Source organism: Martes martes (genome assembly GCF_963455335.1).
Source record: "Martes martes genome assembly, chromosome: 6".
NCBI classification, from domain to species: Eukaryota; Metazoa; Chordata; class Mammalia; order Carnivora; family Mustelidae; genus Martes; species Martes martes.
Genome location: NC_137893.1, coordinates 129,370,558 through 129,395,261, shown reverse-complemented (window position 1 = coordinate 129,395,261; position 24,704 = coordinate 129,370,558). Strand labels below are relative to the sequence as shown.

General features: G+C 40.4%; 1 protein-coding gene across 1 annotated transcript in view; it reads left to right on the top strand.

The window, feature by feature from the left end:
* The window catches only part of CAGE1 (cancer antigen 1), a 56,082-nt gene that overhangs the window by 16,203 nt on the left and 15,175 nt on the right, over window positions 1-24,704 (top strand). Inside the window, 4 exon segments of the mRNA XM_080807102.1 lie at window positions 11,582-11,692; window positions 13,664-13,744; window positions 13,973-14,006; window positions 14,009-14,079. Coding sequence (XP_080663228.1) covers window positions 11,582-11,692; window positions 13,664-13,744; window positions 13,973-14,006; window positions 14,009-14,079 — 297 coding nt within the window.

The window sequence follows — 24,704 nt, the reverse complement described above, 5'->3', positions numbered from 1 at the left end:
TTTTGTATATGGTGTAAGGAAATGTTTCAGTTTAATTCTTTTGTATGTGGCTGTCCAATTTTCCCAACACCATTTGTTGAAGAGACTGTCTTTTTTTCACTGGATATTCTTTCCTGCTTTGTTGATGATTAGTTGACCATAGAGTTGAATGTCTATTTCTGAGTTCTTTATTCTGCTCCATTCACCTATGTGTATGTTTTTGTGCCAGTACCATGCTATCTTGATGATTACAGCTTTGTAATAGAGCTTGAAGTCTGGAATGCCACCAGCTTTGATTTTCTTTTTCAGCATTCCTATGGCTATTTGGGGTCTCTAGTGATTCCATACAAATTTTAGGATTATTTGTCCCAACTCTGTGAAAAAAGTTAGTGGTATTTTGATAGGAATTGCATTGAATGTGTAGGTTGCTCTAGGTTGCTCTAGGTTGCATAGACATTTTCACAATATTTGTTCTTCCAATCCATGAGCATGGAATATTTTTCCATTTCTTTGTGTCTTCCTTAATTTCTTTCATGCGTACTCTATAGTTTTCTGAGTACAGTCCTTTGCCTCTTTGATTAGGTTTATTCCTGGATATCTTATGTTTTGGGGTACAATTGTAAATGGGATTGACTCCTTGATTTCTCTTTCTTCTGCTTAATTGTTGGTGTATAGAAATGCAACTGATTTCTATGCATTGATTTTATATCCTGCCACTTTACTGAATTCCTGTATGAGTTCTAGCAATTTTGGGGTGGGGTTTTTTGGGTTTTCCACATAGAGTGTCATCTAATCTGCAAAGAGGGAGAGTATGATTTCTTCTTTGCCAATCCAGATGCCTTTTATTTCTTTTTGTTTTCTGATTGCTGAGGCTAGAATTTCTAGTACTGTGTTGAACATCAGTGGTTACAGTGGACATCCCTGCTGTGTTCCTGACTTAGGGGAAAGCCATCCATTTTCCCCATTGAGAATGATATTCACTGTGGGTTTTTCCATAGATGGCTATTATGATATTGAAGTTTGTACCCTCCATCCCTACACTGTGAAGAGTTTTAATCAAGAAAAGATGCTGTCCTTGTCAAATGCTTTTTCTGAATCTATTGAGAGGATCATATGGTTCTTGTCCTTTCTTTTATTTCTGTATTGTATCACATTAGTTGATTTGCAGTTGTTGAACCACCTTTGCAGCCCAAGAATAAATCCCACTTGGTCGGGGTGAATAATCCCTTTAAGGTAGTGTTGGATCCTCTTGGCTAGTTATTTTGGTGAGAATTTTACATCCATGTTCATCAGGGACATTGGTCTGTAATTCTCCTTTTTGGTGGTCTTTGGTTTTAGGATCAAGGTAATGCTGGCCTCATAGAATGAGCTTGGAAGTTTTCCTTCTATTTTGATTTTTTGAAACAGCTTCAGAAGAATAGGAATTAATTCTTTAAATGTTTGGTAGAATTCCCCTGGGAAGCCACCTGGCCCTGGGCTCTTGTTTTTTGGGAGATTTTTGATTACTGCTTCAATTTCCTTGCTGGTTATGGGTCTGTTCAGGTTTTCTATTTCTTCCTGGTTTAGTTTTGATAGTTTATATGTCTCTAGGAATGCATCCATTTCTTCCAGATTACCTAATTTGTTGGCATAAAGTTGCTCAAAATATGGTCTTATAATTGTATTTCTTCAATGTTGGTTGTGATCTTCTCTTTTATTCATGATTTTATTAATTTGGGTCCTTTCTATTTTCTTTTTGATAAGTCTGGCCAGGGGTTTATCAATCTTATTAATTCTTTCAAAGAACCAGATCCTAGTTTCATTGATCTGTTCTACTGTTTTTGTTTTGGGTTTCTATTTCATTGATTTCTGCTCTAATCTATATTATTTCTCTTCTCCTGCTAGGTTTAGACTTTATTTGCTCTTCTTTCTCCATCTCCTTTAGATGTCAGGATACGTTGTGCATTTGAGACCTTTCTCTTGAGAAAGGCCTGTAGTGCTCTATACTCCCTTCTTAGGACAGCCTTTGCTGTATCCCACAGATTTTGAGCAGTTGTGTTTTCATTTTCATTTGTTTACCTGAATTTTTTAAATTCTTCTTTTATTTCCTGGTTGACCCATTCATTCTTTAGTAGGATGCTTTTAGCCTCCATGTATTTAAGTTCTTTCCAACTTTTCTCTTGAGATTGAGTTCCAGTTTCAAAGCATTGTGGTCTGAAAATATGCAGGGAATGGTCCCAATCTTTTGGTACCAGTTGAGACCTGATTTGTGACCCAGGATGTGATCTGTTCTGGAGAATTTTCCATGTGCACTTGAGAAGAATGTGTATTCTGTTGCTTTGGGATGTAATGTTCTGAATATATCTGTGATAGCCATCTGATCCAATGTGTCATTTAACGCCTTTATTTCCTTGTTGACCTTTTGCTTAGATGATCTGTCCATTTCAATGGGGGGGTGTTAATATCCCCTACTATTATTGTATTATTGTTGATGAGTTTCTTTGATTTTGTTATTAATTGGTCTATATAATTGGCTGTTCCCATGTTAGGGGCATAGATATTTACAATTATTAGATCTTCTTGTTGAAAAGACACTTCAGTTATGATATGGTGTCTTTCCTTGTCTCTTATTACAGTCTTTGACTTAAAATCTAGTTTTTCTGATATAAGGATTTCCATTCAGCTTTCTTTTGATGTCCATTAACATGATAAATGGTTTTCCACCCCCTTCCTTTCAATCTGGAGGTGTCTTTGGGTCTAAAATGAGCCTCTTTCAATTAGCATATCAATGGGTGTGGCTTTTTTATCTATTCTAATACCCTGTGTCTTTTGATTGGGGCATTTAGCCCGTTTACATTCAGAGTAACTATTGAAAGATATGAATTTAGTGCCATTGTATTGCCTGTAAAGTGTCTCTGTTCCTTTCTGGTCTGTGTTAGTTTTGGGCTCTCTCTTTGCTTAGATGACCTCTTTTAATATTTCTTGTAGTGCTGGTTTGGTGATCACAAATTCTTTTAGTTTCTGTTTGTTCTGGAAGCTTTTTAGCTCTCTATTTTCAGTGACATCCTATCCAGATAAAGTATTCTTGGCTGCATTTTTTTTTCTTGTTTACCACCCTTGCTCAGAGTTTTTAAGAGTTGTATTTAATTCAGCATTTTACTTAAAGAGCAATCCAGATTCTTTATCTTTATCCCGACATGTCTGAACTGTGTACACATAGGATTCTAATTTGTTCCTGAACTGCTCCCTGGTGAAAAAAGCCTGAGTCCCCCAGATATAAAAAAGGACTTCTCGGGACGCCTGGGTGGCTCAGTTGGTTAAGCGGCTGCCTTCGGCTCGGGTCATGATCCCAGGGTCCTGGGATCGAGTCCCACATCGGGCTCCTTGCTCAGCAGGGAACCTGCTTCTCCCTCTGCCTCTGCCTGCCTCTCTGCCTGTGCTCACTCTCCCTGACAAATAAATAAATACAATCTTTAAAAAAAAAAAAAGGACTTCTCAGCTGGTCTGCAAAATTCACAGTGTTCCAACTCTGATGGTAGGATTTCTCACATCCCAGGTAATTTTTTAAAAATTCATATTTTTTATTGGGGGAGGGAGAAATATCGAGGTCAGACTAAACCAAAGAGACAATCTAAAGCCACAGAGTTAAGTTATGGGATCAAAAACTGGAAGAACCTTCATTTAATACTTTTTACATGTCCTAGAAACTCTATCAGAACAGTAGTCTTGTCTGGCTCAGTCTGCTCCTAGTGATTGGTAAGTGTTCCTATCAGTAAGCTGCTCACCCAGTCCAAAATTTAGCTTTGGGGCAGAGGTATGGCAGTAGGGAGTTGTGTACATTGGTGGAATAAAGAACGAAGTTGGTGTCAGGTGAGTTCAAATCCTGACTTCACCACTTCCTGGCTGTGTGTCTTGGCCAAGTGACTTTATCTTTATCAGCCTTAGCTTCCTCTTCCTAAGTAGGAGAAATGATACTTGCCACTGACTTGGGAAGTGACAAGCACTGCATTTAATGAGAGAGCATGTTACAGGGCATGGCATATGCTAGCTTCTCATATGAGCTATTATTTTTCTTCCTCTTCTATTAATGTCCATCTTTCTGATTTTTTTAAAAGATTTTATTTATTATCTATTTGACAGACAGAGATCACAAGTAGGCAGAGAGGTGGGTAGAGAGAGAGGAAGGGAAGCAGGCCCACTGCTGAGCAGAGAGCCCGATGCAGGGCTCGATCCCTGGACCCTGGGATCATGACCTGAGCTGAAGGCAGAAGCTTTAACCCACTGAGCCACCCAAGTGCCCCTCTGATTTTTAATTTATTTGAGAGAGAGCAAGGGAGAGAGAGAGCATGAGCAAAGGGGAGGGGCAAAGGAGAGGAAGAAGCAGACTCCCCGATGAGCAGGGAGCCTGAAACAGAACTCATCCCAGGACCTGAGATCATGACCTGAGCCCAAGGCAGACGCTTAACCAACTGAGCCACCCGGGTTCACCATTTCTTTGATCTTAAGTGCAGTCATCTGAGCCAAAATTGGGGGGGGGGCATGGTCTGTGATGTTCCTGATCCAACACAATGCTTATTTTTATTGAGTTTCAGCTAAAGTTTGTTGAAAACTAGCATTTAGTGCTAAAACTGAGCCAAGCATTTTATGCAGAAGATCACAAAGTGGTGGCCCACTGACTATATCCACCTGAAATTTTGTTTTTACACGTGTGAGTCTGAATGTGGCACAGACTCTTCTTAGCTACAAACCTTCCCATCCCACTTTGTTCCTTTGAACATTTGCTTACTCACTGTAAGGCTTGGTTCCCCACCCCGCACCTATGTCACTGGAGGCTGCTATTCTTTCTACCTTACTTGCAGGCTGCTGCTTCTCTATCACACCTCCCAAGGAAAAATGTGTCCTCAGCCCTCCTGTCAGTGTCACCCCACATCAAACAAACATTTTGTTTGCTTGTTCTGGGTCTCCCATACCCACTAGAATGGAAGTCTTCGACATCAGACACTTGGTACATTGTATGCCCTGTCCCTAATACAGGTTGAACCCTTAATCAGCACTCAACCTGTCCTTGAAGACTTTCAAGTTTACTGTTCCCTGCTTTTCATGGGTTATCTCCTCTGGTCCTTATACCATTCTTTATATCAGCAGGCTTTTTTTTTTTTAATAATTTTTTTATTTTATTTATTTTTTTATTTTAATTTTTTAATGAACATATAATAAACATATAATGTATTTTTAGCTCTGGGGTACAGGTCTGTGAATCGCCAGGTTTACACATTTCACAGCACTCATCATAGCACACACCATCCCCAATGTCCATATCCCCACTACCCTCTCCCGTCACCCCTCCCCCCAGCAACCCTCAGTCTGTTTTTTGAGATTGAGTCTTTTATGGTTTGTCTCCCTCCCGATCCCATCTTCTTTCATTTTTTCTTTTCCTACCCTCCAACCCCCCGACATTGCATCTCCACTTCCTCATATCAGGGAGATCATATGATAGTTGTCTTTCTCCGATTGACTTATTTCGCTAAGCATAATACCCTCTAGTTCCATCCACGTCATCGCAAATGGCAAGATTTCAATTTTTTGATGGCTGCATAGTATTCCATTATATATATTATATATACCACATCTTCTTTATCCATTCATCTGTTGATGGACATCTAGGTTCTTTCCATAGTTTGGCTATTGTGGACATTGCTGCCATAAACATATAAACATGTGGGTGCACGTGCCCCTTCGGAGCACCACGTTTGTATCCTTAGGATATATACCCAGTAGTGCAATCGCTGGGTTATAGGGTAGCTCTATTTTCAGTTTTTTGAGGAACCTCCACACTGTTTTCCAGAGTGGTTGCACCAGCTTGCATTCCCACCAGCAGTGTAGGAGATTTCCCCTCTCTCTGCATCCTCACCAGCATCTGTCATTTCTTGACTTGTTAATTTTAGCCATTCTAACTGGTGTGAGGTGGTATCTCAATGTGGTTTTGATTTGTATTTCCCTGATGCCGAGTGATGTGGAGCATTTTTTCATGTGTCTGTTGGCCATCTGGATGTCTTCTTTGCAGAAATGTCTGTTCATGTCCTCTGCCCATTTATTGATTGGATTACTTGTTCTTTGGATGTTGAGTTTGCTGAGCTCTTTATAGATTTTGGATACTAGCCCTTTATCCGATATGTTGTTTGCAAATATCTTCTCCCATTCTGTCAGTTGTCTTTTGGTTTTGTTAACTGTTTCCTTTGCTGTGCAAAAGCTTTTGATCTTGATGAAATCCCAATAGTTCATTTTTGCCCTTGCTTCTGTTGCCTTTGGCGATGTTCCTAGGAAGAAGTTGCTGTGGTTGAGGTCAAAGAGGTTGCTGCCTGTGTTCTCCTCAAGGATTTTAATGGATTCCTTTCTCACATTGAGGTCTTTGATCCATTTTGAGTCTATTTTCATGTGTAGTGTAAGGAAATGGTCCAATTTCATTTTTCTGCATGTGGCTGTCCAATTTTCCCAGCACCATTTGTTGAAGAGGCTGTCTTTTTTCCATTGGACATTCCTTCCTGCTTTATCAAAGATTAGTTGACCATAGAGTTGAGGGTCTATTTCTGGGCTCTCTATTCTGTTCCATTCATCTATGTGTCTGTTTTGTGCCAGTACCATACTGTCTTGATGATGACAGCTTTGTAATAGAGCTTGAAATCTGGAATTGTGATGCCACCAACTTTGGCTTCCTTTTTCAATATTCCTTTGGCTATTTGAGGTCTTTTCTGGTTCCATATAAATTTTAGGACTATTTGTTCCATTTCTTTGAAAAAAATGGATGGGATTTTGATAGGGATTGCATTAAATGTGTAGATTGCTTTAGGTAGAATAGACATTTTCACAATATTTGTTCTTCCAATCCATGAGCATGGACCATTTTTCCATTTCTTTGTGTCTTCCTCAATTTCTTTCATGACTACTTTATAGTTTTCTGAGTATAGATTCTTTGCCTCTTTGGTTAGGTTTATTCCTAGGTATCTTATGGTTTTGGGTGCAATTGTAAATGGGATTGACTCCTTAATTTCTCTTTCTTCTGTCTTGTTGTTAGTGTAAAGAAATGCAACTGATTTCTGTGCATTGACTTTATATCCTGAAACCTTACTGAATTCCTGTACAAGTTCTAGCAGTTTTGGAGTGGAGCCTTTTGGGTTTTCCACATATAGTATCATATCATCTGCAAAGAGTGATAGTTTGACTTCTTCTTTGCCGATTTGGATGCCCTTAGTTTCTTTTTATTGTCTGATTGCTGAGGCTAGGACTTCTAGTACTATGTTGAATAGCAGTGGTGATAATGGACATCCTTGCCGTGTTCCTGACCTTAGCGGAAAAGCTCTCAGTTTTTCTCCATTGAGAATGATATTTGCAGTGGGTTTTTCATAGATGGCTTTGATAATATTGAGGTATGTGCCCTCTATCCCTACACTTTGAAGAGTTTTAATCAGGAAGGGATGCTGCACTTTGTCAAATGCTTTTTAAGCATCTATTTGGAGTATCATATGGTTCTTGTTCTTTCTTTTATTAATGTATTGTATCACATTGATTGATTTGTGGATGTTGAACCAACCTTGCAGCCCTGGAATAAATCCCACTTGGTCGTGGTGAATAATCCTTTTAATGTATTGTTGGATCCTATTGGCCAGTAATTTGGTGAGAATTTTCGCATCTGTGTTCATCAAGGATATTGGTCTGTAATTTTCTTTTTTGATGGGATCCTTGTCTGGTTTTGGGATCAAGGTGATGCTGGCCTCATAAAATGAGTTTGGAAGTTTTCCTTCCATTTCTATTTTTTGGAACAGTTTCATGAGAATAGGAATTAATCCTTCCTTAAATGTTTGGTAGAATTCCCCTGGGAAGCCGTCTGGCCCTGGACTTTTGTTTGTTTGGAGATTTTTGATGACTGTTTCAATCTCCTTACTGGTTATGGGTCTGTTCAGGTTTTGTATTTCTTCCTGGTTCAGTTGTGGTAGTTTATATGTCTCTAGAAATGTATCCATTTCTTCCAGATTGTCGAATTTGTTGGCGTAGAGTTGCTCATGGTATGTTCTTATAACTGTTTGTATTTCTTTGGTGTTGGTTGTGATCTCTCCTCTTTCATTCATGATTTTATTAATTTGGGTCCTTTCTCTTTTCTTTTTGATAAGTCTGGCCAGGGGTTTGTCAATCTTATTAAATCTTTCAAAGAACCAGCTCCTGGTTTCGTTGATTTGTTCTATTGTTTTTTTGGTTTCTATTTCATTGATTTCTGCTCTGATCTTTATGATTTCTCTTCTCCTGCTGGGTTTAGGCTTTCTTTGTTGTTCTTCCTCCAGCTCCTTTAGGTGTTGGGGTAGGTTGTGTATTTGAAACCTTTCTTGTTTCTTGAGAAAGGCTTGTATCACTATATATTTTCCTCTCAGGACTGCCTTTGTTGTGTCCCACAGATTTTGAACTGCTGTGTTTTCATTATCATTTGTTTCCATGAATTTTTTCAATTCTTCTTTAATTTCCTGGTTGACCCATTCATTTTTTAGAAGGATGCTGTTTAGTTCTCCATGTATTTGGGTTCTTTCCAAATTTCCTCTTGTGATTGAGTTCTAGCTTCAAGGCATTGTGGTCTGAAAATATGCAGGGAATGATCCCAATTTTTTGATACCGGTTGAGACCTGATTTATGACCCAGGATGTGGTCTGTTCTGGAGAATGTTCCATGTGCACTAGAGAAGAATGTGTATTCTGTTATTTTGGGATGGAATGTTCTGAATAAATCTGTGATGTCCATCTGATCCAGTGTGTCATTTAAGGCCTTTATTTCCTTGTTGACCTTTTGCTTAGATGATCTGTCCATTTCAGTGAGGGGAGTGTTAAAGTCCCCTACTATTATTGTATTATTGTGGATGTATTTCTTTGATTTTATTATTAATTGGTTTATATAGTTGGCTGCTCCCATGTTAGGAGCATAGATATTTAAAATTGTTAGGTCTTCTTGTTGGACAGACCCTTTGAGTATGATATAGTGTCCTTCCTCATCTCTTATTATAGTCTTTGGCTTAAAATCTAATTGATCTGATAGAAGGATTGCCACCCCAGCTTTCTTCTGATGTCCATTAGCATGGTATATTGTTTTCCACCCCCTCACTTTAAATCTGGAGGTGTCTTCGGGTCTAAAATGAGTTTCTTGTAGGCAGCATATTGATGGGTTTTGTTTTTTTAATCCGTTCTGATACCCTGTGTCTTTTGATTGGGGCATTTAGCCCATTAACATTCAGGGTAACTATTGAGAGATATGAATTTAGTTCCATTGTATTGCCTGTAAGGTGACTGTTACTGTATATTGTCTCTGTTTCTTTCTGATCTACTACTTTTAGGGTCTCTCATTGCTTATAAGACCCCTTTCAATATTTCCTGTAGAGCTGGTTTCATGTTTGCAAATTCTTTCAGTTTTTGTTTGTCCTGGAAGCTTTTTATCTCTCCTTCTATTTTCAATGATAGCCTAGCTGGATATAGTATTCTTGGCTGCATGTTTTTCTCGTTTAGTGCTCTGAATATATCATGCCAGTTCTTTCTGGCCTGCCAGGTCTCTGTGGCTAAGTCCACTGCCAATCTAATGTTTTTACCCTTGTATGTTACAGACTTCTTTTCCTGGGCTGCTTTCGGGATTTTCTCTTGTTGCTAAGACTTGTAAATTTTACTATCAGGTGATGGGGTATGGACCTATTTTTATAGATTTTGAGGGGCATTCTTTGCATCTCCTGGATTTTGATGTTTGTTCCCTTTGCCATATTAGGGAAATTCTCTACAATAATTCTCTCCAATATACCTTCTGCTCCCCTCTGTCTTTCTTCTTCTTCTGGAATCCCAATTATTCTAATGTTGTGTCGTCTTATGGTGTCACTTATCTCTCGAATTCTCTCCTCGTGGTCCAGTAGTTGTTTGTGTCTCTTTTGCTCAGCTTCTTTATTCTCTGTCATTTGGTCTTCTATGTCACTAATTCTTTCTTCTGCCTCATTTATCCTAGCAGTGAGAGCTTCCATTTTTGATTGCACCTCATTAATAGCCTTTTTGATTTCAACTTGGTTAGATTTTAGTTCTTTTATTTCTCCAGAGAGGGCTTTTATCTCTCTGGAGAGGGTTTCTCTAATATCTTCTATGCCTTTTTCAACCCCGGCTAGAACCTTGAGAATCGTCATTCTGAACTCTAGACCAATGTCCGTATTGATTAGGTCCCCAGCCTTCGGTACTGCCTCTTGTTCTTTTTTTTGTGGTGAGTTTTTCCGCCTTGTCATTTTGTCCAGATAAGATTTGCTTTCTCCTCCTCTGGAATTCCGCTATTCTCCTTGGTGAGTGAAGTTGGTCTTGGCTGGGTTTCTTGTTGATCTTCTGGGGGAGGGGCCTGTTGTAGTGATTCTCAAGTGTCTTTGCCCCAGGCAGAATTGCACCACCCTTACCAGGGACTGGGCTAAGTAATCCACTCTGGTTTGCTTTTGGGAGCTTTTGTTCCCTAAGTGCTTTCCGTAGAGTTCTGGAGGACGGGAATGAAAATGGCTGCCTCCCAATCTCTAGCCCAGAGGAGCCGAGAGCTCGGGGTCCTGCTCCTCAGTTGCGCCTTCAGAGAAAAGTGCCCAACCGCCCCCGTCTCCCTGGCCTCTGATCGCGCTTGGAGAAAAGCTCTCGGTCGCTTTCATCTCCCTGGCCGCCAGCTGCACACTTGGAGAAAAGTGCTCAGTCACTCCACCTCCCTGGCCTCTGGCCATGCTCCAAGCTCACCCAGCCATCAGGCCTTTTTTTTTTTTTTAATGGAAAAAATAAAAATCAAAATAAAATAAATAAAACAATAAAATAGAATAAAATAAAATAAAACATGGAAAAACAAACTGAGAACAAACAAACTTAGAACAGTCAGGTTTCTTTCTTTTTTTTTTTTTTTTAAGAGATCACAAGGAGGCAGAGAGGCAAGAAGAGAGAGAGGGGGAAGCAGGTTCCCTGCTGAGCAGAGAGCCTGATGCGGGGCTTGATCCCAGGACCCTGAGATCATGACCTGAGCTGAAGGCAGAGGCTTAACCCACTGAGCCACCCAGGTGCCCCCAGAACATTCAGGTTTCTTATCCAAAGTCTCACATAGCTATGGTGAAACAGCAGAACTCAGATACAAACTCAGGCAGTCCAACTCAGGCACACATTTTTGACCGTGAGGTTATACATACAAATACCTTCATTGTGGGTACCCTTGAAATATCTAGAGTTTCAGTGTTGTTGAGGATATCTGGTTACTCAGGTGTCAGAGCAATTTGACTGAAGTTTGGATTTATAAACTGACCAGGCTAGGCTAAGCAGGATGTATGTGTGAATGTGAAAGCATGTATTGTTATTATAGATGAGTATTAACTTCCCAGCGATTATACTACTCTGGCCCAATAACAGCTTATATACAATGTGAATTTATAAGAATTCTTTCCACACTAACCCTTTACTAGATGTCTTACAAGTAATTGAAGAATTGGGTTCAATATTTTATCTCTTTTGGTTTGGTCACTTATTCTGGAAATTTTGTGTGTGTGTTTTCTGTCCTCCCTTTAGCTTTACTGAAAACTTTTTAATATAGCTTCTCAAACTGTTCCTCTTAGGACATCACCACTCCCGATGTTGAACATTTGAAAGAGAGCGAGAAAGTTAGTGATACGATGCTACAAAAATTGAAGCACTTCCATCTTAAAAAGAAAAGTTTAGATAAAGAGGTACTGTATTTATTGTTTATTCTAAAAATTGTATCATGTTTGGTGAAAAAAATCATCAAAGAAAAAGATAACATCAAAGTATAAAGGAATTCTGCAAATTTGGGATTTTTTTGAAAAGAGTTGTTTTTGGCAGGACACTTGGGTGGGACAGTTGGTTAAGCATCTGACTCTTGGTTCCCACTCGGGTCATGATCTCAGGGTCTTGAGATTGAGACCCAGGTCAGGCTTCTTGCTCAGCTTCCGGGTCTGCTTGAGATTCTCCCTCTTCCTCTGCCCCTCCCACTCATTCTCTCTCTCTCTCTCTCTCTCTCTCTCTCAAATAAAAGATGATAGCAGGATGTTAACTTGTGCCAGTTTTAATGAGAGAGGAATACAGAAGTGGCAAGTTTATCAGCTAATGGAATAAAAACATTGTCAAATATGGGATCTTTGATTGTAGAAACAAATTCATTCCGGTGTTATGAGGAAATTATTTCTCTGAACTGAGGTGGATAGAAAATTTATTATGAGTACTCTGGGAAGTCTCTTTGTCTCCTAGCTAACCTGATGAAGGAATAACAGATACACAGAGAAATTACTGTCCTCCATTCTTAAACCAACCTTCAAAAATAAGCCCCATTGAGGGTTGGAGCAGGATGTTACAGAAATACAATTTCAGATATTTGTGTTGTTTCAGTAAATTTACTGAAATATTGCCAGGTGAAATGATGTGGTGTCTGTAATTTGACTCTGTGAAGGGGGTTTGGAGGGAAGAGGGTATGGCCGGGGATATAAATGATACAAAATTGTCCACTAGCCATCAGTAGTCGAAGCTGGGTGATAATTACATGGAGGTTCATTCCATTTTTTCTTCTCTGTTTTTTTAAATATTGGAAATTTTGGGGGTGCCTGGGTGACTCAGTCGGTTAAATGTCCAACTCTTGATTTCAATTCCGGTCATGATCTCAGGTTCATGAGATCGAGCCCCAAGCCCTATGTAGGGCTCCACACTCAGTAGGGAGTTTGCTTTTCCCTCTCTCTCTCTCTCTCTCAAATAAATAAATAAATAAATCTTTAAAAAAATTAAAAAATAAAATAAATATTGGAAATAGTTCATAATAAAAATAATTCTGTGCATCACACTTTACCTCACTGATTTGAGGAGAAATATGAATACTGAATATTAAAATTTATTGTCATTTTTATAATGGAGCAAACGAACAAATAAGAAATGATTATAAATTATATCTAGGAAAAGTTGGTAGTTTTTTTTTTCCCCTTTAAAGAAGTATTCTGATAGCCTAACTGTAAAAACACCTGAATATTGGGATAAGCTCCCAGAGATCCCAAGCCTACCCTCAGGTTCCGTGATCTGCTAGGACCCGGTGATAGTCACAGCTATGTTTCACCATGAGAAGCTACAGAGCAAAGTCAGCAGAAGTAAAAGGGGCTTGGGGCACAGTCCAGAGGAAGCCAGATTCAAGCTGCCAAGAGCCCCTCCCCAGTGGAGTCACACAAGATGCACTTCATTTTCCCAGCAATGAGCTGTGATGATACGTGTGAAATTTTTACCAGGGTCTCATTAGAGACCCAGCACCCAGGGTTTTTATCAGGGGCTGCTCATATAGGCATGTCCCTCTAGCATGTACCAAACTGGACCTTCCAGAAGGAAAGAGGCATTCAGTATAAACGACTCGTTCTGTACAGATAGGTTAGGCACAACGAGCCATTCAGATTACAGAATGATGGCACTCCTCCTGCAATGCACATTCCCGGATGCCAGTCAGGGGGCAGCATGACGAACAGGCCTTCCTGAGGGAGCAGTCTCTGATCTGCTGTGTGAACTTTCTTCTGCTCAAGAGCTGTAAAAACAGTAGATCTTTGGAGACCAAGGACTAGACAGGGCATGGCTTGATGATTTTATTATCAATGTTATCGAATGTAGTTTTATTTCTTCTCCTTTTCTGAAATATAAAACACTTTTTCCCTTAGCTATTGGAACATAAAGACAAAATCACAGCTTTTAGAGAGTTAATTGCAAAAGAAAAAGCACTTCAAGATCAGGTTTTTGAGGTGAGTTTAACATTTCCCATGTACTGTCTTTAACATGCAAAAATATGATTTCAAATATTTATGTTCTCCTGGTATATTTGTCGAAATCCTTCTAGCTCCGAGTTCTACACTTCTATTATTCTAGCCACTGAAGAGCTCTTTGATTGTTAAACTCACAAAGTATTTATTCTCAAATTTCCCAAGGAATGTGCCAGTATTGGAAGTGAGCACAAATCTATTTAATCTCAGTTTACAGGTTTTGATTCAGATGAAGCCACAATGCTGGAGATGTACCCGTCTTACTGGGCGCCAAACTGAATAAGTACCACAGTCTGAATGAAGAACTTGATTTCTTGATAAGAAAGACCTTTTGTTGCTTTGCTGGCATTTTTATCCACAGCACCATTTTATTAACAAATTTAAGCCACCACCATTCTTACTATATCAGACCATTCATTAAAACAGTCACATACTGGCACTGTGACAGTATCATTTGACCATAAAAACATAGAATTAAAGTTTGCATTTTCAGGTTTTGAAAGTTTACATCTTGTTCTACCTGACTCCTGTTTAGACTAATCAGATTTCTTTCTTTCCAAATGCAAAAATCAAAAAAGGGGTGCTGTTTTTCACAGTGATTGAAACACATTTATGCTACCACCATTCTTTTTTTTTTAAGTTTGTTTGTTTGTTTGTTTGTTTATAATCTCTACACCCAACATGGGGCTCTAACTCACAGTCCTCAGATCTAGAATTGCATGCTCTTCCGACTGAGCCAGCCACCACCATTCTTAATTTATCAGTAGCTGTTTACAACAACTATGATTAAGGAGTACTTCGGGAAATAGTTCACTTTAGATGCCATCTAAAGTTCAAGGCATCACTACAGAAAAGAAACGGTCATTATGTGATTTAATGGAGACATTAGCTACAGCTGTGGTGGTGATCATTTTGCAGTACAGAGTGTATCAAATCAGCATGCTGGACACCTTAAACTTACACAGTACTATGTGTCAGTTGTATCTCAGTAAGCTGGAAAAAAAAATAAAGGCAGATGAAACAGGAAAAATATGTTATAAGAAAGTAAAAATGTGATCCTGGAGGCTGAGATCTTGGGGGTGGTTCAGTGGGTTAAAGCCTCTGCCTTCAGCTCAGGTCATGATCTCAGGGTCCTGGGATCGAGCCCCACATCGATCTCTCTGCTCAGCAGGGACCTGCTTCCCTTCCTCTCTGCCTGCCTCTCTGCCTACTTGTGATCTCTGTCAAATAAATAAATAAAATCTTTTTTAAAAATGTGATCTTGGTATCTAGGTAGTTACAGAGTTGCAATCCAACAGGATCTCACATAAGAAAAGGTGATTAATTAATGTAATTTATTTTTAATAGCAGTTAGAGAAGTCTACCATATTTCTAAATTATTAAAAATTGGCATTCTGCAATAAATTCATAGCATAACCATTCATCTTTGAGAGAGAAGAGAAAGTCCAATGTGATGATGGCTCAAAAGTTTCTCATAATTCACTATTCTTTTAAATTTAACAAGTAATTATTGACTTCTCACAAAAGGCTAAAAATGCTAGTCACTATGGGGGCAGAAAGCCAAATCAAACATGATCTCTGCTTCTAAGAAACCTGGAAAAGAAGATAAAATATATAAATAACTGTTCACGAGGGATAAAGGGGAAGTTCCTTAAAAAGTGATACAGTGACCAGTGTCTAACAGAGGCAGTGTTTGTCTAATGATAAGCTCAGATGAGGAACAGATACTGTCCAAGTGGGAGAGTCATGGGACACCTTATGAAGGCAGTGGCAACTGGACTTTGAAGACTAATAAAATCTGAGCATAGGGAGAGGAGAGGAGAGCCCTCAATCAATTCTGTCGTTCATTAGTAGTTTCTGTGCTTCGGGCATAAAAGTTAATACAAGTGGACCTTCCCCTTCCCAGCAGTGGGAGGCTGGAATGAGAAAGAGGACACAGCTAAAGCACGTCAGACACACTATGTAGTTTCTAAAATGTGCCGCAGGCTACTTGTACAAACTGTCTCTCAGAGAAACCGAATAATTGATGAGGGAGGGAGAGCTCCTCACTGAAAAGGTAAGCTACTAAAAGCAGAAAAGAAAAGGGATCTTTTGGGGGCAATTATAATGGCTGCTAAAACCTTACATTCAAGACTGAGGGGGAGATTTTTGCTTTTTTTTTTTTTTTCTTTTTGAGAGAGTTTTGGTGGTGTTGGGGAAACAGAAGGAGAGGGTGAGAGAGAGAGAGAGAGAATTCCAAGCAGACTCCAGATCCAGCACAAAGCCTGATGCAGAGCTCAATGTGGGGTTCAGTCTCACCACCCTAAGTTCATGACCCAAGCCAAAATCAAGAATCGGATGCTTAACCGACTGAGCCAGCCAGGCGCCCCTGAGGGGAGCTTTTAGTGAATGGGTCAACCTGACAAGCACCTGAGCTTGTTAATCAATCTCAAGCCGCTAAAGGTGAGCCATGCACACCCCCCTGATGTGATGCAGGAGGACAGGCACAGCAGATCTATGAAGTCTTCTCACCAAAACAGCTGGATCCGGGGCTCCTGGGCGGCTCAGTGGGTTGGGCCTCTGCTTTCGGTTCGGGTCATGGTCTCAGGATCCTGGGATCGGGCCCTGCATTGGGCTCTCTCCTCGGTGGGGAGCCTGCTTCCCCCTCTCTCTCTGCCTGCCTCTCTACTTGTGATCTCTCTCTGTCAAATAAATGGATAAAATCTTCAAAAAAAAAAAAAAAAAAGCTGGATCCGAAAGCAGACTTCTAGACCGAACTACCTTGACCGTGGATAAATATAGAAGACACCGTGATAACAAATCCAGAGTGGGGAAGATTTGCATCAGTAAACACTTGGCACGAGAAAAGGGAGGGAGAGGAAAGGCATAGTCGGTATAGACAGTGGAGACAACGAACACATCAACCAAATGCAGTGTGTGGCACCTGTGCAGGTCCTGATTCGAACAAACCTACTCTAAAAAGGTATTTGTCAGGGACGCCTGGGTGGCTCAGTTGGTTAAGCGGCTGCCTTTGGCTCAGGTCATGATCCCAGCGTCCTGGGATCGAGTCCCACATCGGGCTCCTTGCTCCGCGGGGAGCCTGCTTCTCCCTCTGCCACTCTGTCTGCCTGTGCTCGCTCTCTCTCTCTCTCTCTCTCTCTGGCAAATAAATAAAAAAAAATCTAAAAAAAAAAAGGTATTTGTCAATAGCAGAAAAAGGAACACATTCTGGTATTAGATAATATTAATATTTTAATATTATTAATTTTAATATTTATATCATTGTGCTTTTAGTTAATTTTTTTAAAAAGTTTTATTTATGTAATATAATACCCAATGTGGGGCTCGAACTCACAGCCCCTGAAATCAAGAACTGTATACTTCTCTGACTGAGCCAGACAGGCGCCCAAGTATCATTGTGTTTTTGAAATCCCTTATCTGTTACATATAGAAAAGTATTTATGAGTGAATTAATAGAATGTTTAATTTTGCTTTATTTGTTTCTCTTAATTTAAATTCAACTAATTAACATATAATGTATTACGAGTTTCAGAGATAGAGTTCAGTGATTCATCATTCTTTTTTTTTTTAAAGCTTGGGTGTAAGTGAAGAGGGTAACAGCCAGTACTGCTTCTTAGTTCCGTTTTTTTTTGTTTTGTTTTGTTTTTGTTTTTTTTAAGATTCACGTGTCAGAGAGAGAGAGAGAGAGCACACAGCACAAGCAGGGGGAATGGCAGGTGGAGGGAGAAGCAGGCTCCCAGCCAAGCAGGGAGCTCAATGCCAGATTTGATCCCAAGGCCCTGGGATCACGACCTGAGCCGAAGGCAGACACCCAATTGACTGAGCCACCCAGGCATCCCTCATCATTCTCATATAATACCCGATGCTCATTATATCACATGCCCTCCTTAATATACATCACCTATGATTGAGTCTCTTATGATTTTTCTCCCTCTCTGATTTCATCTTGTTTTATTTTTCCCTCTCTTCCCCTATGATCTTCTGCACATATAAGTGAAACCATATGATAATTGTCTTTCTCTGATTGACTTATTTTGCTTAGCATAATACCCCCTCGTTCCACCCACAGTGTTGCAAAAATGGCAAGATTTCATTTTTTTTGATGGCTGAGTATTCCATTGTAAATATATACCACATCACCTTTATCCATTCATCTGTCAACGGACATCTGAGCTCTTTCCATAGTTTGGCTATTGTGGATATTGCTGCTATAAACACTGGGGTGCAGGTGCCCCTTTAGATCACTACATTCATATCTTTTGGGTAAATACCCATTAGTGCAGTTGCTGGGTCATAGGGTAGCTCTGTTTTCAACTTTTTTGCGGAACCTCCATGCTGTTTTCCAGAGTGGCTGCACCAGCTTGCATTCCCACCAACAGTGTAGGAGGGTTCCCCTTTCTCCGCATCCTCGCCAGCATCTGTCATTTCCTGACTTGTTCATTTCAGCCACTCTGACAGGTGTGAGGTGTTATCTCATTGTGGTTTTGATTTGTATTTCCCTGATGCCAAGTGATGCGGAGCATTTTTTCATGTGTCTGTTGGCCATTTGTATGTCTTCTTTGAAGAAATTTCTGGTCATATCTTCTGCCCATTTCTTTTTTTTTTTTAAAGATTTTATTTATTTATTTGACAGACAGATCACAAGTAGGCAGAGAGGCAGGCAGAGAGAGAAGGGAGGAAGCAGGCTCCCTGCTGAGCAGAGAGCCCGATGCGGGGCTCGATCCCAGGACGCTGGGATCATGACTTGAGCCGAAGGCAGCGGCTTTAACCCACTGAGCCACCCAGGTGCCCCTCTTTTGCCCATTTCTTGTTCTTTGTTCTTTGGGTGTTGAGTTTGGTAAGTTCTTTATAGATTTTAGATACTAGCCCTTTATCTGATATGTCATTTGCAAATATCTTCTCCTATAGAGTGGGTAGGTTTGCTTTTAAATACTCCAGGGAAATGAAAAGATGGCAGAATTGGGGAGGCGGGAGGTTGGAGACAGATGAAAAGACGATGGAAAAATATTGATAATTGTTGAAGTTAAGTGATGGACACACAGTGCTTCATTATACTCCTTGCTCTACTTTTGTATGTGTTTGGAATTTTCTGAAGTAAAGAGTTTTTGAAATGCAGAAGTGAGCTCCAGAAGGCTCACTTCTCATTCTCTGAGGAACTCTAGGCCGGCAAGACATGGTCCGCTGGAGCGAAATCTGATGGCTTATGTGTCCCTTACTATTTGTCATGTGCTTATCTTGTGGCCCTTCTGACCCCTTTTGATTCTTCACAATTCTGAACTTCCGCAGGTCACCTCCTGACCACTTCCAGCTTGAGATAGGGTCTTTGACCCCAGCTTCACCTACTGCTGGGCTCTAATAACACCACGGGTATTTAACTGTCAGGGACAAAAATGTCTTCTGATCCTAGGAGCCTTGGATAAAGTACACCGAAGTCAGGGATTTGGTCAGAGTGAATAGACTAGAGTCTAGTTAATAGTGCTGGGGTTTAGGGTTCAGGTTAGGCTAATAATAATGATTCCTCAAGGTCCTCCTAGAGCCCATCTTCAGTAAAATAGTAATCTTTTCATAAAAATAAAATTTTTTAGGGGCACCTGAGTGGCTCGTCAGTTAAGCATCTGCCTTCAGCTTAGGTCATGATCCCAGGATCCTGGGATGCAGTCCCCAATCAGCAGGGAGCCTGCTACTCCCTCTCCCTCTGTAGCTTCCCGGCTTGTACGCACTCTTTCTCTCTCTGTCAAATAAATAAATAAAATCCTGGGGCGCCTGGGTGGCTCAGTGGGTTAAGCCTCTGCCTTCGGCTCAGGTCATGATCTCAGGGTCCTGGGATGGAGCCCCGCATCAGGCTCTCTGCTCAGCAGAGAGCCTGTTTCCCCCTTCTTTCTCTGCCTACTTGTGATCTCTCTATGTCAAATAAATAAATAAAGTCCTTAAAAAATAAAATAAAGTATTTGAAACCAGTAATATAGAAGATATCCATTAACTGTTATTATATAATAGTTGAAGATTTAAAAAATACCATATACTTCACTATACTTTACTATGTATATATACACACTTCACTACACACACTCACACACACTTTACTATAGTATTCTCTGCATTACATAAAACATTTAATTTATTATTTTAATAGTCTTCGCAGTTAGATGTTTATTTCTAGTCAAGGAAATACTTAGAAGGTAGCAGATTATTTTCATGTTCATCTCCTATAATCATAAAATAAGGAAACAAATATGATGTAAGACAGAAAATTTCTACTCTAGGAAAAATGTTCTAAGGGAGACAAAAGAAAACAGTCACAACCCAGTGTCTTATGGTTCCTCTGGGACCTTATGGTTCCTCCTGGGTTTGGACACAGTATTCCCTTGAGCAAGCTTTAGAGTTTAGTGGGCTTCTCTGCCACTGAGCAGCCTCCTGAGGAAGACTGTGGGCTCACTTGAACTCCAGCCACACAGCTGAGTTGGCTGTCCAGTCAGGTACAACGTGTGCTCTTCGGTTTCCACAGGAAGATGTCAACCTTACCATCTGTTTCCTTGCTCTCTCAAGCACCCTGGGCACTTATTTTATCAAGGGATGCTAAGTCCCCATTGCCATGTCCCAGGACTAGGGTGTAAGATCTCTGGGCGGCCATTACTGTGCCTACCACACCCTATTCCTCAACTTCCTGGCTTCAGTTTTCCTAAATCCTGTTCTGACGCTGGTGTAAGAACCAATGCTTGCACTACGAACCCTTGTTGTGGGATCTAACATCAGCCTATTCGCTGACCAACTCAGAGTTTGTTTAAGGACTTGTCATCCCTGAAGGATTGTCTATGCAGCCATCTCATGGCTCTCGGAGTAATGCATAGTAGAAAACACAGTTCACTTCTTGGTCAGATACATATATACCCCTACATAGAAGAAACACTTGTTTTTCATTCTTCTATTCCATGTTTTTGTGTTGGTCATAAATTCATTTCACTGCTTAATAAGGAGTCACAAACTGGGTCATGATTATTCTCAGCTGCTGTGTGGAACATGCTGGCTTGGCCTTCACAGAACTGCTTTTACGAAGCGGTGGTTGGTGCTATGCCCTTAGCAATCCTAGGAAACCTCTTTCTCCATTTCTTACAGAGATTATTGTTTCACTTAGTGCCATGGGGATAAGAGCTTCCTTTGAGAAAACAGATGTGTTTGCATCACATTAATAATGAAAACCATGTAAATGGCCAGATTTCAGTTTTGCTTTAGCTATAGGGAAGTTCAATCAATCAATCAATCAATCAATCAGGGGCCCCTGGGTGGCTAAGTGGGTTAAGCCTTTGCCTTCGGCTCGGGTCATGATCTCAGGGTCCTGGGATTGGGTCCTGTGTCGGGCTCTCTGTTCAGCAGGGGGCCTGCTTCCCCCTCATTCTCTGCCTGCCTCTCTGCCTACTTGTCATCTCTCTCTGTGTGTCTAATAAATAAATAAAATCTTTAAAAAAATTTTAAGAATATAAAATAAAATAAAAAATCAATCAATCAATTAGCCAGCCTTCAGATGTCCCAGTTTCCTAGGCCATTCATAACAATGATAGATACATCTACTCTTCTGGTGAAATGTTATTTCTACGTTGACACACTTTCTCTCTAAGTTGACAAGAGCAGAATGTAAGATAACCCATATGGGGAAAAAGTATTAATGGAAGCAAAAGAACATTTTTTTTTTCTTAGGAAACCTGGAATTATGAACTAGGTAGAGCCAAATAGCTTGACTGTATCACCAGGCCACTTGTACCCCTCATCACAGAAGGTCTCAGTGATCCTAGTAGAGGGGTGTGTGGTTGGCACAGTAATGGCCGCCCAAAGATCTCCATACCCTAGTCCTGGGACAAGGCAATTGGGACTTTGCATCCCTTAATAGAATAAGAAATCTAGGCACTTATGGCAAAAGGGATTTTGCAGATGGGATTAAATCAAGGACCTTGAGATGTGGAGATAGACTATCCTGAATTATCAGGTTGGGCCCAATCTAATCTCATGCATCCAGCCCCCTCTGAGAGAGATAGGACTGAAGAATGTAAGAGACACAACATTGCTGGCTTTGAAGATGAGGAAAGGGAACCACAAGCCAAGGAATGTTGGCAGCCTTCAGAAGCTAGAAAATCTCCCTAAAGCCTTCAGAAAGAAACACAGTCCTGCTGATGCTTAACTTTACCCATAGGAGGAAACCCCTGTCAGACTTCTAATGGGCAGAACTGTAGATAATAAATTTATGTTAGTGTAAGCCACTAAGTTTATGGTTTCTTACAGCACCAATAAAAAACTAATACAAGATGTGTTGACCTTATTTATTTTAGCAATCTGGATTTCAGTGCCTCATAATGTATTAGAGCAGTTCGTACCTTATTAACTTGGAACTAAGTCTACAAATCTAGAACATGGGGGAGGGGCATAGCAGGGACCCAACCTAGGAAATCTTCTGCTGGAGGACTTCATGACTGAACATGGACACCTGTTCTGAGGGCCCCTCAGCCAGCTCTGGCAGCCAGCTGGCTTCTCCACCTCTCACTCCACCACTCAGTGCCACGTCCACACGTCGTGGAAATCAGCTTTCCAAGAGAACTTCCTGCTGTGCTCTGGTCAAGTGTATGTTGCTGTGGACAGGGCCAGACATGGGTCCTCTTCCTCTACCTTACTCAGCCCTACCCTTGGAACCTGCTACTTCAAGATGATTGTCAAGGCCCATCCCCCGTGCCGTGGGTCTGCCTCTGCGCCATGCACTCCAGCACACGTGGGCAGACACCACAGGAGGGGAGGTGCTGGGGAGATAGGAGAGCACGCCACTGCGCCTGCTGTCAGCCCTCACACACCCTGGAGTGAGGAGTCTTGCTGGACCTTATGTAAGGGCTTTGGTGCTATCTTAAAAAGTATTTATTTTAAACATTTCACAACAAACCGTGTAAAAACTAATATAATAAGTAGACGGGTACCTACTGTCCAGATAAAGAAATGAAATGCGAATATAGGTGAAGCCCTCTGTGTCCCTCTCCAGTTGCATTTTTCTCCCCTCCTCCTCTGGTTACCATTATCCTGAATTTAGTGTTTACCTTTACCATCCATGTCTGTATTTCCTGCTTACATATTTACCTTTAAACAATGTGCATATCGTTTTGCCTGTCTTCTTTACTGCATCTTATATATCCTTCCCTGAATTCCGCCCCCCCAATCTTATAACTGCAAGATTCTTTTTTGTGATAGGTGTAGATGTAACTTAACCCTTTTCCATGCCTTTGTAGTATTTTGACATATGAATAAATCATAGCTCACACTAGAACATTTCAGATACATCCAGTCTTTGTCCACACATTTTTACAGACTTGAAATCATACTGTATGTAAACTCTTGAGTTTTGCTTCAATTAAGTATCATACATTTTTACATGTTACTATGCTATCCTTAGAGATTGTATATAGAGTATATATAATTTTCAATGACTCCATAATATTCCATAGAGTGAAAATAAAATATTTTTTTAGCCCTTCCCCTTGTTGGATATTTGAGTTCTTTTTACTTTTACCTGGAGAGGTTTTTCCGTTGTGAGTTATTTCCTTAGGATAAATTATCAAAGTGGGATTACTGCTTTTAAAGCTATAAATAAGCATGTGGATCTTTATGTACACTATCAAATGAATTTTCAAGACTTAAACTTTATCTTCCAGATAACAGTGTGTTTGTGGTACTATTTCACCAAAACCTTGCAGTATTAAATATTATCACTTGAAATTTTTCTAGATAATTGGCCTTTTACTTTATACTTGCAGTCAGATGGAACGTTTTTCAGTATATTGCTTTTTCCGTTGTATCCGTGGGATGGTCTCACCTGTAGATTTTAATATATGTGGAGTTTAATAATTGTCATTTAACGCAGGTTTCAACACATACATTCTATTTTCAAGGAATAAGAGTTATGATAGAATTAATAATATCCACTATGTGCAGATTTCAAACCATCTTCCAAGCCATAGTGTTTTAAATTTGTACAATACCTATTCCTGGGCCTAATACCCATCTAAAGATTTTTTGCTTTATCTTCAATTTAGCTTGTCCCCAAATCTGATTTCCCTTCCACCTTCACTTAGTTATGGCGACTGACTGGGGAGGCTGAAGGGGTGGGAGCAGGGGAAGGAGTTTCCCAGTGAGAGCCGAGATGCTCACTGGGGGCAACAGAGGATGCCAAAATCAAAGAACTAAGACTAAACAGGGCCCAAACCATGCACGAATGTCATGTGAAAGGCCTAGAAGGGAAGCCACAAGAATTACTGACCAAACTGGGGGGTGGGGCAGTGGCTCCAGGCATAGATAGAATCTATGGATCCAGAAATTTAGGGCCAGGTAGAATAGAGCCGGGGGAAGCCTCTTCTCTGTGACCCATCTGGTGAATGGGAGTTCTGTCATCTGTCTGACTCGTATATCTTGCCATATTTTTTTAAAGCTTACATTTATTCATTGACAGAGGGTATGCACAAGCAGGGAGAGCAGCAGAGGGAGAAGGAGAGGGAGACAAGCAGCCTCCCGACTGAGTAGAGAGCCCGACGCAACTCAGGGTTCAATCCCAGGACCATGGGTTCATGGCCTGAGCGGAAGGCAAACGCTTAACAGACTAAGCCACCAAGTGCCCCTACCTCCTGCCATTTTAAGCCAAGTGCATAGAAAGCCACCTTACTAATGTTCAGTTTCTCTCCCTTCATTCAAATCTGCTTTCTTTTGGTGGAGACTTGGTGTGGGTTCAGATTTCCTAGCATTTAGCTCTGAAGCATTACAACGGCTCTGAGACATCAAGGGAAAGACATGACATTAAAGGAAAGCTTTCATTAATATTAGTAAATAGCCACAATCAACGTTATTTTGTATTATCTTCCTTTACCAAAGAGAAATGTTGCCACCCCCACATCCTTTAAATTATTGCTTAAATATTACTTTA